The sequence below is a fragment of the Ascaphus truei genome, chromosome 1, assembly GCF_040206685.1.
Source record: "Ascaphus truei isolate aAscTru1 chromosome 1, aAscTru1.hap1, whole genome shotgun sequence".
Lineage (NCBI taxonomy): Eukaryota > Metazoa > Chordata > Amphibia > Anura > Ascaphidae > Ascaphus > Ascaphus truei.
Window position 1 is genome coordinate 477143971 of NC_134483.1, and position 13267 is coordinate 477157237.

The 13267-nt window shown below is 41.5% G+C and overlaps 1 protein-coding gene across 5 annotated transcripts in view; it reads right to left on the reverse strand.

Annotated features, from left to right (window-relative positions):
- WDR19 (WD repeat domain 19) overlaps positions 1–13267 on the reverse strand; it is a 116466-nt gene that overhangs the window by 42958 nt on the left and 60241 nt on the right. For all 5 annotated transcript variants that reach the window (XR_012787652.1, XR_012787654.1, XM_075567849.1 and 2 more), the window contains 4 exons: positions 5544–5684; positions 5363–5445; positions 4766–4849; positions 1–16 (listed from right to left, as the gene is read on the reverse strand). The exon at positions 1–16 is cut by the window's left edge and continues 131 nt beyond it. Coding sequence is in view for 3 of the 5 variants with exons in the window: in XM_075567849.1 (XP_075423964.1) it covers positions 1–16; positions 4766–4849; positions 5363–5445; positions 5544–5684 (324 nt within the window). In the remaining 2 variants the exon portion in view is untranslated. The remainder of the gene's footprint in view (positions 17–4765; positions 4850–5362; positions 5446–5543; positions 5685–13267) is intronic.

Here is a 13267-nt window from a genome sequence, read left to right on the forward strand (position 1 = left end):
GACAGCCTCTTTATACCTGAAACACAGCCATAAAATATCACAGCACATAGCTACTCTGAAATGCAATGCAGTCTCTTTAGAAACAGAGGTGCAATTGTCTGCTCTTTCTTGGTTATCAGCACATTTACTTCTTTTAAAATCGGTCATATCCAGACCCCAAAACGTGTTACATTTATAAGACAATACATAATTATATGGATAATAGGCTTATACTGGCATTTCATTTGTTAAAAACATTTGATGTCGTCACCTTTACATGTTATCTTTACTTTCTCTTTCTCAGTTGGGTCAGTTACTTAATTCTACACATTTTCTGATATGGAAAAATACTAAATGTAAAAAACATTTTGTGAGAGCTAATATTTAGATTTTCTAAAAACAGCTATACTGTATAACTCAACCTTGATGACTGTGATTGTGGAATTACTGCTGCAGTTACATTAGATTTATTAAACACTAAGAAAAGCAATATGTGTTGTAGATTATGAGATTTGTATTGTTGGGCTTTTTAATATTTAGGCCCATAGGTACCAAGTGGCGCTGAGCCACAAGGCACCTAAAAGCCCATTTAAAAAATGGCTGTAAGGTGTTTTATGTTTTTTGTCTCGGAGTAAATATGGCCCTAGGTGTTTTGGAACTAAATTTGCTTAACTATTAAAGCAGCAGAACATGCTTTTTTAATTACAGAATTGAAGCAGTGGACTCTGGGGCTGAACTGTGTTAATTTCAGCTCTGGGGACACCCTGCTTCCAGAGGTACTTACCTCCATAGGGGGTGCTGGTATCTACAGCCTGGGAACTGTCTGTCTAAAATAATGGTGGTATTTAAATGTCCCGTGTCACGCTGGCCAATAGGAAGCCGTGACGTCATCCCTTGCGACTTCCTATTGGCCCGCGTGACCGGGACATTTAAACTCCAGAGATAACGGCATCACCCACGGAGGGAAGTATCTCTGGAAGCACAGGGTCCCTGAGCTGAAAGTAACGCAGTTCAGATCCGGCGACCCCGTTTCAATTCTGTAATACATTTTTTTTTTTTTTTTTTTAAAACAACGTTTTGCTGCTTTAAGTTATAAAACAAATGTTACAAATGGGACAAACATCACACAAAAAAGATCCAAATAACAAGCACTCCGGTGTACCATAAAATATAAATACATTTATTAAATACCTATAAAAACATGTTACAAATGGTTGATAACATGTTAATATAATAATTATTATAGCACTTTAGGATACTAAGGGGCCTATTCTAGTAGCCTTCATATAAAAAAATAAAAACATTTCCCAAGATACCTGCACCCCATAACGGGGCCTGTATCTCCAGTGCATTTAAATGTCTCGCGTCAAAAGACCGGGGGATTTAAATGCATAGGAGATACTGGCACCCCATAACAGGGCCTCTATCTCGGGAAGCAGGGGGTCCCCGGACCTCAAATCAACGTGGCTCTGCTCTGGAGACCCCTTGCTCATGCGCACTAGTATAATCTTTATTATTAAAACAGCTTCATTACCTTAGCGGCTAGCCGCTAAGACAATGAAGGGGTTAAATACCAGTGCCCAGTTTATTGTGGGCTGCGGGTGTGGGTGAAGGTGGTATTTGGCCCTTGGTTGGTGTTTAGGCCTTGTGGGGGGGTTGCGGGTGGAGTTAACCACTTCATTACCTTAAAGGTTAATACCGCTAAGATAATAAAGGGGTTAACCCCTCCCGCTACCACTCGTTAGGCCTAAACATCCATCCTTGGGGCTTCTACCCCCTTCACCCAATCCCTCTATCAACAATAAACAAAAATACACAAAACAACCCTACTACTCACCTCCTCCCCCCCCCCCCCCCAACACATACAGTACAGTAATGGGCAAAATAACTATTATCCAGATATGGATAATAGCTCATTTGTCCATTAAAAATCAAACATTAGCCAGCCAGCATAAATAAAGTAAATAAAACTTTCTACTTACCCCTGCCATCATGAAGGGCGTCCTCATCAGCATACAGCGTGTCCATAATCCATGTCCTCCTTGGGCAGCAAGAGTACATGAAAAAATACAATCTAATGGCCCCTAACGATTAATAACCGCTAAAGTAATTAAGGGGTTAACCCACCCGGGAACCCTAACCATCCACCCAAGGGCCACTATACCCACCCTCTATACCCCGGAAGCTCTCGACCTACGACGTCATCACCCGCAATCCGTCTCCATCAGGCTAAAAAAAAAAAAATCTTCTGTCACCTTCTTCTATCTTAATCTGTCATTCTTCTTCTTCTCTTTAATCTTCTTTCTTTCAATCCAAAGTACCCCATGTTAAATCCACGAGATGTTGTCTCGACGTCTTCTTGAGCTAAAATGAGACGTAACAGGCCTTATATAGGGCCTGTGACGTCACATTTTAAGGTCAGATGGTACAGCTTCAATCCGATTGGACGCTGTATCATGTGTCCGCCTCTTTTTTTTTTTATTTTAAGGTTTTGTTGTCATCTCCAAGGGAAGTATGTCACATCCTTAAAACCAGATGTATCATATCACATGGTATTACAGCCAATAGGATTGAAGACAATCCCATTGGTTCCTGTACCACGTGATATGTTACATCAGTTTAAAGTATATAACATCATCCCTTAACGTGATGTCACCTCCTTTTGAACTAATGTGACATATCACATGGTACAGGAACCAATGGGATTGTCTTCAATCCCATTGGTTGTAATACCATGTGATATGAGCCATGTGGTTTTCAGGATGTGACGTACCTCCCTTGGAGATGTCACATCCTTAAAAAAAATTAAAAAAAGAAGAGGTGGGCACATGATACAGCGTCCAATCGATTGGAGCTGTACCATCTGACCCTAAAATGTAACATCACAGGCCCTATATAAGGCCTGTTCCATCTCATTTTAACTCAAGGAGACGTCAAAACAACATCTGTTGTGGATTTAACATGGGGTACTTTGGATTGAAAGAAAGAAGATTAAAGAAAATAACAAAATAATGACAGATGAAGATAGAAGAAGGTGAAAGAAGATCAAAGAAAGAAGATTTTTTTAGCTGATGCAGATCTTCAAGGAGGATAGAGACAGATTGCGGGTGATGAAGTCGCGGGTCGAGAGCTTCCTGATACGACGAAATTCGGAGGGTGAAGACTTCTAAAGGTAAAATAAATACTGAGTGTATGTAAATGTCTTTTTTCAGGTTTTTTATTGTATTTATTTATTTTAATGTTTCTCATTGCCCATTGCCTGCCAATGTATTAATCATTAATGCATTTTTTGGCAAATGCTTCTTTTGTATTGATTGGTATTGTTTATTGTTTTAATAAATTTGTTTGGAATTTGGATGGCTTGTTTTTAGTACATTTGTGGATTGGCTAGCGGTTTTATTTCTTGACTTGTTTTGTTGGTTAGGTGTTTCTTTCATTTTCTTCTATTATTTTGGTATAATATCATTTTTATTCTTTAGCGGTTTTGGCGTTAGTATAATTTTATTGATGTGTAGTTGAGGCTTTTTAGTTCTATTATTGTGGTGTTTAGGTGCTTGTTTATTTCTTTCATTGTTGTGCTTGATTGTTTTAATAGGTTGGCCATTGACTGCTATAGTGGCTTCTCATGCCCATATTATATGGGTATGATATACCACTGTGCCAATCAATGGGTAGAGGGTGGGTATAGTGGCCCTTGGGTGGGTGGTTAGGCCTCCCGGGTGGGTAGCGGGGAAGGGTGGGTAAACCCCTTAATTACTATAGCGGTTATTAATCGCCAAGGTGATTAAGGGGTTAGGGGCCATTAGATTGTATTTTTTCATTTACTCTTGCTGCCCTCGGAGGACATGGACTTGCAGTATGCTGATGAGGACACCCTTCATGATGGCAGAGGTAAGTAGAAAGTTGTATTTACTTTATGTATGCTGGCTGGCTAATGTTTGATTTTGAATGGGCAAATTAGCTATTATCCATATCTGGATAATAGTTATTTTGCCCATTACTGCACTGTATGTGTTGGGGGGGGGGGGGGAGGTGGGTAGTAGGGTTGTTGTGTGTATTTTTGTTTATTGTGGGTAGAGGGATTGGGTGAAGGGGGTAGTAGCCCCAAGGATGGATGTTTTGGCCTACCGGTGGTAGCGGGAGGGGTTAACCCCTTCATTACCTTAGCGGTATTAACGGTTAAGGTAATGAAGGGATTAACTCAACCCGCAACCCCCCCCGCAAGGCCTAAACACCCACCAAGGGCATAATACCACCATCACCCACCCCCGCTACCCACAATAAACATAGCACTGGTAGTTAACCCCTTTATTGCCTTAGCGGTTTGCCACTAAGGTAATTAAGTTGCCTGTAAATGCATTTTTATTGCCTGGAATTCATGCTGGGGGCCTCCTGATATTAATGTGTATCAGCTCCGGAGGCCCCTCAGCAGCAATCCGATGCAGGAAAAAAGCATTTTTTTCCCTAAGTCCCTCTCTTGCTGCCTCTCAGCAACTTCTCCCCAGCCTCACGCCAACTTTTCCTGGTGTGAAGATTTGAAGAGAAAATTGCCATTCTAGAGCCGCGATTATCCTTGATAAACTAAATCGAGGTACTAGAATTGCACGAGTTTCAAAACCTGCCAATAAGTGGCTTATCACCACTCACCCGGCGATGTGTTTTGGACGGCAGCAAAAATTGGCGATTCGTGCCTTTATTTCCCACTTTTCAAGCCTTTCTGAATAGCAGTAGGCATTTTGGCAGAAAAGGCCTCGATAAGCCCCTAAGCTTTGATGGGTCAACTTACCTTCCATCTGCTTCCTTTGCCTTAGCATATTGCAAGTGGATCTTTGGAGAAGATACAGTGGGAAGCAGCTCACCTACTTTTGCCCTAAAAATCAAACAACATCACATACCGGATCATAGAAATGCAAGTGGGTTAAATGTATCTTTCACATATCCATGATCTGAGGTTATCACACACAAGCCAAAAAAGAAAAGTAATAACCACAACACTACCCCTTTCTACCATTCATCCCCACCCCTCGGAAGCAGCTACAAATACCTACTGTACAAAATTAAGATTATTAATTAAACCAAGGGCACATGGAAGTCAATGGGAGTTTACATTCAATGGTACCCCAATCGTCACTCTCACAGTTTAATGAAACCCCCTAATGTATTTGAAATATACAAAGTTACATATTATAAAGTGGTTTTATTTCCCCCCCCCCGCACCCTCCTTAATGCATTTTTCTAAAACCTTTTTTTTCACTGTGTTCGTTTAATGAACAGAAGTCTGATTCCATGTAGGTTTGTGCCCTGACTACAAACTCAAGAAGGTAATTAATTATAAAACGGCCAACTAATCTCTCATAAGGATAACAAATTGAGGCCTGCTTACCAGTTCTTACAACGAATATACACAGATGCTGATTTGTCATAATATTGTCCCTTTTCATACAACTGGGCTGCTTCTGAAAATTGCTACAGATGAAAAAAGGGGAAAAAACAACATGTAACTGATTGGACATATTTAAACTATATATTTAAACTAGTAACCCATTTTTGTCTATTCCAGGTACCTTCATGCTCTCCAAAATGGCTCCACAGTCTTTCTTCAATAGCCTGCTTGGATGTTTGACAGCCTGGTTGACACCACGACGGATGTCCCCCATTCGAATTGACATGCGAGCCACTCCAGCTAGACAAGTTTCATCGTGTTCCTGAAACCGTGTTTCAAAAACAGATCTATATTATTATTATTATGTCTATGGCACAAACATATTTCACAGCGCAGTACAATGTGGGAGGGAGGAAAATAACACTGTATGACAAAAGGAGTAAATATAAGTAAAGATAAAGTGAGCCAAAGAGGTCCCTGTCCCAATGAACTTACAATCTAAAAAGGAGGGAAGTGAAGACACAAGGAGTAGTGTGTGTGGAGGCAGTTTCTCTGTATTGCTTTGGCTATCAACTAGACTTAAATATCACTTCCAGTATACAAAGCGATAGGCATTTCTCTACAGGTTGCCACTGACCCGCTACTTGCAATATCACTACCCCCTCTGCAACTAGAATCAGTCAGCTTGTAGCCTACATATAACAAAACTAAATAATTATAATGAGTACTGTATGTTAAATATCTTGGTATTTTTCACTGGTACTGCATGCTTCGGACAGGACCTATCAGGTTAACTTAAAATAATATGAACCCACATCAAGAACATGCTTAAGTACTTTTGAGAAAAATGGTACACACACACACACACACACACACACACACACACACACACACACACACACACACACACACACACACACAGAAAGTAATTAAACATATATTGCTATGTCTGGTGGTCCTGAATTTCTGCTGATTTTCTGACAAGAAAAGGAGAAATCATGCTGCAGGATTCTTCAAGGTAAAGCAGGCCAGGCCCAGCAGATACAATGTGCCTCTCACAGATAGGCATGTGTAGATAAGTTTATAGTCCAGTGATTATGCAAGAGTAACCCCTGCTGATTTGAATTGGTCTATTAATGGAACAGATGAATAGTGGAAGTAAATGTCATGTTCAATAGCGACATCTATAGGAGTTTATTTGTCTGCTGACACTGCAAGAAATATTGCTGACGTCGCATAACAAACACTGACCTGATTGGCTGGGACTGTTCTTGGGGTGTGGGTGTGGTGTGTTAGGGAAAATAGAAAATTGTTTCACAATCTTACCATAATTTTCATTTCCTGAGTAATGTTCCATGGCAGTGGGCACCAAAGGCTAAGTCCTATATTCCAGCTGGGCTAGGACAGATTAAAAACTTTCACCTGTAGGAGGCCCTATACATGGACACACGTCCTCCTCACAGGTAGTCTTGTAACTTTAGGGTCGGGCGATTGGTGCCCAGTGCCATGGAACATTGCTCAGGAAATGAAAATTACGGTAAGATTGTGAAACAATTTTCGATTTTCCTGAGCATATCCATGACAGTGGGCACCAAGGGACATGCCCAAGCAGTACCAAATAGGGTGGGTGAACATACAAGTTATACAACACACTGATACTGCATAAATTCATTCATTTTGTATGGACAAGTCTGAAGTACTTTACTGCCAAAGCATGTGTCTGCTTAGGCCTGCACATCCAAATGATATAACTTAACCAAAGTATTTAAAGATGTCCATACTACCGCCCTGCATAGCTCCAGAGGAGATGCTTGAGCTTTTGCTATCCAGGATGTAGCCATGGATCTGGTAGAATGAGCCCTTAAACCTTCTGGAAGCTGCCTGCCTTGCACAGCATATATTTTCTTAATACATGAAACAATCCAATGACCAATACTAGCTTTTGAGGAGGCTTGACCCTTTCTTTTCCCTGCTGGGAGAACGAAGAGACTTTCTGAACTAAATTGTTTCATTATGGCAAGGTATGCCTTGAGGAACCTTACGACATCCAAGGAATGCAGAAGTTGCTCTTTATGATTTTCTGGCTTTGGGCAGAATGAAGGTAATGTTATTTCTTGGGTTAAATAAAAAAACGACACAACTGTAGGCAAGAATTGGAGTACTAGTCATAGAACTACTTTGTCATGATGGACTACCAGGAAAGGTTCTTTAATTGACAGAGATTGTAGCTCACCAATTCTTCTAGCTGACGTGACCGCCACCAATAGTACCGTCTTCAAATTTAGGCTGTGCTTATAGTGCCGGCGACGGCAACGCAACATCACGGCAAAACAAATGTATTGCCGCCGTCGCATGCGCTTATAGTAAGCGCACCGCGACGGAAGTGACGCGAATTTTAGAAGCCGGTCAAATTTGATTTTTCAGAGGCTGTCGCCACATGGGACCGGAAAGCGAATTACAACTTTCGCTAGCGGCGATGTAGACGGGTGACGTCATCCGTCGCGCGCACTAAAAGCGCGGCCTTATTTTCAACAGCGATGCTTGTTGAAGTGGCTCGAACGGAGACTAAGTGAGCACTTGTAAAAACAGGGGCAGATGCCATGGGGCAAGTGGTGCCTTGACCTGTGGCTTTATCCTATACATAGCCTGAAAAAAATGTGCTATCACATCTAGACGTAGTCAACGGTTTGCCCAGTAAGGTGAACAGTAGCCTAAGATGTGTGCCATCTTTTTGCGGATAGCGGCCGACTCATCTCCGAGACCTTGGTATAAGGTCACGTATCTATCATTTATGTGGCAAAGTTTTGTCACTTATTTGTTTTCTACACTCTTCCCCTATATTGTATTATTTATATTTTACACGTGCACAACACTTTGTGCGCTGTTTATTTGTTTGTTTTTTCACTATGAACAGTGCAGAGACTTGAACTTTCAATGAGCTGCTACAGAGATACAATTCAAACACTTTACAAAAATTCCAAAATTGATACTATAGATAGATTCCAATAAATATATATTAAACAGTTTGCCCCAATGATGGAAACGCTGCCATAACCTATGATACACTTTGGATGTAGATGTCTTTCTTGTTTGCATAAAAGTTTTAATAACTTTCTTGGATAAACATTTTTTGCTTAGCTAAATCTCCAGGCCATCAAAGCCAAACTCTCTGGTTTGGGATGAAATATTGGGAATTGTGACAGAAGATCTGTCGTCACTGGAAAACATCCATGGTTGATCCAGTAGCATATTGACAAGAAGGGGAAACCATGTTCTGCGTGGTCAAAATGGAATGATAGCCACTACTTTTGCCTTGTCCTGTCTTATTCTTCTGTGTGCCATTGGTATTAAAGGTACTGGAGGAAAGATGTAGGCTAGGAGGAACTCCCATCTGAATGAGAGGTCATCTGTATAGGAGACTTCTGGATGATGCATTCTTGAACAAAATGCTGTCAACTTCCTGTTTTAGTCTGAAGCCATCAAGTTGACCTGACGACTTCCCCATTTCCCCTGGGGCCACAGTTTGCCGATTTAGAAGTCTGCCTATGAATTTAGCTTTCGCAGAATATGCACCGCTATGGAGGTCTTGCAGATGTTTCTCTGCTCACTTGAATAAAGGGGAAATATCTTCTAATGAGAGGAGACTTCCTGTTCCCCCTTGATTTCTTAGATATGTTACTGTGTTGAGATTGTCCGATCTGACCTGATTTCACGAGGGAAAAAGATTATCGCTTGCATCACTGCTCTCATTTTAAAAATATTGGCGGGCATGTCTGGACTCATTTTTGGCCAATTTCTTTGGGCCGAAAGAGCCAAGTTGAGCTTCCAGTCTGTTCCACTTGCACCTGTTGTCCGCAAGAGCCATTCTGGGTCTCACAGTGTGCGACCGTGCTTCAAATTTTCCATTGGTTCCCACCAGGTCAGGAATTTTTTTTACCTGTTATGACAGGTAAATTTTTTGAAGCGATTCGTTTTCTTTTTGTCCCATTGACAAATTAAATTAATTTGGAAGAAATGCTTGTGGCATTGTGCCTCCAATGTGACTTGTATGGTCGAAGAAAGAGTGCTGATCAGCTTCATACAGTGCACCTTGATAAAGCGCGGTTAGTGCGAAACGCATAAGTGCGTTTTTTACCTCTACTCTGATCCTATGTGATCTAATAAATATATTACCTTTATTGGAGTGCTTTCTCGATCTCAAAAAAAAAATTGCGCAAGGGGTAGTGCTCCGCACCACAGTCTTTTCCTACAGTGCAGAGCCTGCAGATAAACACTGTTTCTTTATTTTGACTATTAGGCTTTGTCTTTGGAAGACTGACTAATCCTTTTAACATCTGTAATTGAACCCCTAAGAACTTTAGGTCTTGGGAGGAAAGAAGACTTTTGCATCTGTGACTCTCAAAATTCCAGCACTTGTGAGATGACGAAGGAGATCTGTCTTGAGATTTTTATGAAGATATCGTTGAGATAATGGAATATCTGGATCGCCTCTTTCCTTAATTCTGCAATCAACGTCACTTACAACCTTTTTGAAGGTTCCTAGAGAGGATGCAAGATAATGGGATTGGCCTATTGCGCACCTACTTCAGATACTTTGATGAGTAAAGGCTATTGGGACATGAAACATAGGCACCCTTGAGGTCTTCTGAGACCATCAAATCTTTGTCATCTACGGGTGCTTTGATGGAGATTAGCGAGACTCCATTTTGATTTATTTTTTACGTCCAAAAATGTGTTGATCCTTTTGAGATCTAAAACCTCTCCGAATGATCCGTTCTTTTTTCACACCAGGAATAGCACTGAGTAGAATCCCTGGAATCTTTAATGCAAGGGAACTGGTTCTATTGCCTTGTCTGTTAACAGTCTGCTTATACAGCTTTGTTCTTCGAACATCTTGACGTTAGAAAATTGCTTTTCCTGTGTACCATCCTGAATTCCAAGAAATAACCTTTGTGTATCTTGACATCCGTTATTGATTGAGTCCACTCGTCTAGGAAATGATTAATTTTGCCTCCAACTGAAAGTGACTGGTCTCCCCTCATCTTCGCAAACTTGCCCGAGCCTCTAAAACGAGGGACCGCATCGTCTTAGGCCTGTGCAAGACGTTGACCTGGTGTATCCTCTAACAGGTCTGCAGCCCTTCATATTTCTTATTGATGACCTCTCACTTTGAAGAGTGGGCCCGGTAAATGTTTTTGGTCTCTCTTGCAGTAAGAATATTGTCTTCCCCCCTGAAGCCTTTCCGGTTATAATATCTAATCTTTTACTGAACCACCGTTGACCCTCGCACAGAAGAATGCACAGGTTGCTCTTGGATACTGAATCCGCAATCCATAGACTAGGTCACAGAGCTTGTCTGGATGCCAGCAATAAGGCTATGAACCTGGCGGATAATCTCACAGTCTAAGGATTCCTAAGAGATAAACTCAGTTGCCAGCTTAATTTCTGAAAATGCACGGATTATGGAAGATCTCTTCTTTACCTTCTTGAGTGCCTCTTACAGCTTAGAAATGCATAATTTCATGTCTCTAGAGACGGACGCTATGGCTATGGCTAGTCTGCAGGATACTCCTGACGCCACAAACAATTTTCAAAAGGAACTATCTATCCGTCTACCCATGAGATCCTAACTTTCTGGCAAATCTGGAGATTGCTGTATCTACCTCGAGCGGACGCACATCCTTTTCTTCAAAGGGGTACATCTTGGAAAATGTTCTTGATGTTGTAACCTTCTTGTCTGGTTGAGACCAGTCTGATTAAATATTTTTTTTAATACGACATTGGGGACTAGATAGGTTCTAGGTTTCTTTGCGTTTCCTAAACCAGGGGTGCGCAAAGTTTTGAACCTGCGCCCCCCCCCTGCCTGCTTACCTCCCGGCTCGCGCCCCCCCTCCTACTCCGCTCCGGCGTCAAATGATGTTGCGGGGTCACATCAGACCAGGTAGGAGACCAGGCAGGAGAATCTGCAGAGGCCTTCGCGCAGTCCCCCAGCATTACATTTAAATGCTTTGGTGGAGAGCGCAGGACTTCAGTAGCTGCCGCACCACCCTTGGAAAATCTCCCGCCCCCCACTTTGCATACCCCTGCCCATAATATTCAATTTTTGATTCTGTGTGAAAAATTTTAATTTAATTTCCAAGATTTGCGGACTGCCTTAATGAGAAGGTCTACCAAATAGTCGGCTATTATTTCTTCCTCAGTTCATAGCAGACCTGCATGCATGGACCTAAACTACTCCTCAGAGTTCTCCGAGGATCAATCCATTGGACTGTCCAGTCTTGTATAAGAGCACATCCTCCAATGTCCTTTTCCTCTGTTCTGATCAAGGTCATCTCTATTTTTCAGTGCGAGGCTGTCGCAGACTGAACAGCGTTTTGACGGTCTAGTGACGTTTTTCTTGATGACAGGCTCCGCGGTAGGTCTGGCAGGTTCTTCTTCAAGTTGAGGGCCTGGAACACTGAAACAGACATAGCCTGACGTTATGCCATATACAGTTGTGTGAAAAAGAGAGTACACCCTCTTGGAATTCTATGGTTTTACATATCAGGACATAATAACAATCATATGTTCCTTAGCAGGTCTTAAAATTAGGTAAATACAACCTCAGATGAACAACAACACGACATATTACACCGTGTCATGATTTATTTAACAAAAATAAAGCCAAAATGGAGAAGCCATGTGTGAAAAACTAAGTATACCTTATGATTCAATAGCTTGTAGAACCACCTTTAGCAGCAATAACTTGAAGTAATCGTTTTCTGTATGACTTTATCAGTCTCTCAGATCGTTGTGGAGGAATTTTGGCCCACTCTTCTTTACAACGTTGCTTCAGTTCATTGAGATTTGTGGGCATTTGTTTATGCACAGCTCTCTTAAGGTCCAGCCACAGCATTTCAAATCAGGTTCAGGTCTGGACTTTGACTGGGCCATTGCAACACCTTGATTCTTTTCTTTTTCAGCCATTCTGTTGTAGATTTGCTGGTGTGCTTGGGATCATTGTCCTGTTGCATGACCCAATTTCGGCCAAGCTTTAGCTGTCAGACAGTTGGCCACACATTTGACTCTAGAATACTTTGGTATACAGAGGAGTTGACTCAATGACTGCAAGATTCCCAGGTCCTGTGGCTGCAAAACAAGCCAAAATCATCACCCCTCCACCACCGTGCTTGATAGTTGGTATGAGGTGTTTGTGCTGATATGGTGTGTTTGGTTTTCGCCAAACGTGGCACTGTGCATTATGGCCAAACATCTCCACTTTGGTCTCGTCTGTTCAAAGGACATTGTTCCAGAAGTCTTGTGGTTTGTTCAGATGCAACTTTGCAAACCTAAGCCGTGCTGCCATGTTCTTTTTCAGTCTCTTTCTAATTGTACTGTCATGAACTTTAACATTTAACATGCTAACTGAGGCCTGTAGAGTCTGAGATGTAACTCTTGTTTTTTTTTTGTTGCAATTTCTCTGAGCATTGCACGGTCTGACCTTGGGGGTGAATTTGCTGGGACGTCCACTCCTGGGAAGATTGGCACCTGTCTTGAATGTTTTCCACTTTTGAATAATCTTTCTCACTGTAGAATGATGGATGCTGGAGGAAAGGAGATTTCACCAGCAACAAAGGAAAGGGTTCTTTACAGTAAGGGCAGTTAAAATGTGGAATTCATTACCCATGGAGACTGTGATGGCAGATACAATAGATTTGTTCAAAGAAAGGTTGGACATCTTTTTAGATAGGAAAGGTATACAGGGATATACCAAATAAGTATACATGGGAAGGATGTTGATCCAGGGTTTAATCCGATTGCCAATTCTTGGGAGTCAGGAAGGAATTTATTTTTCCCCTTATGAGATATAATTGGGTTATATGACTTTGGGGTTTTTTGTTTGCCTTCCTCTGGATCAATAAGTAA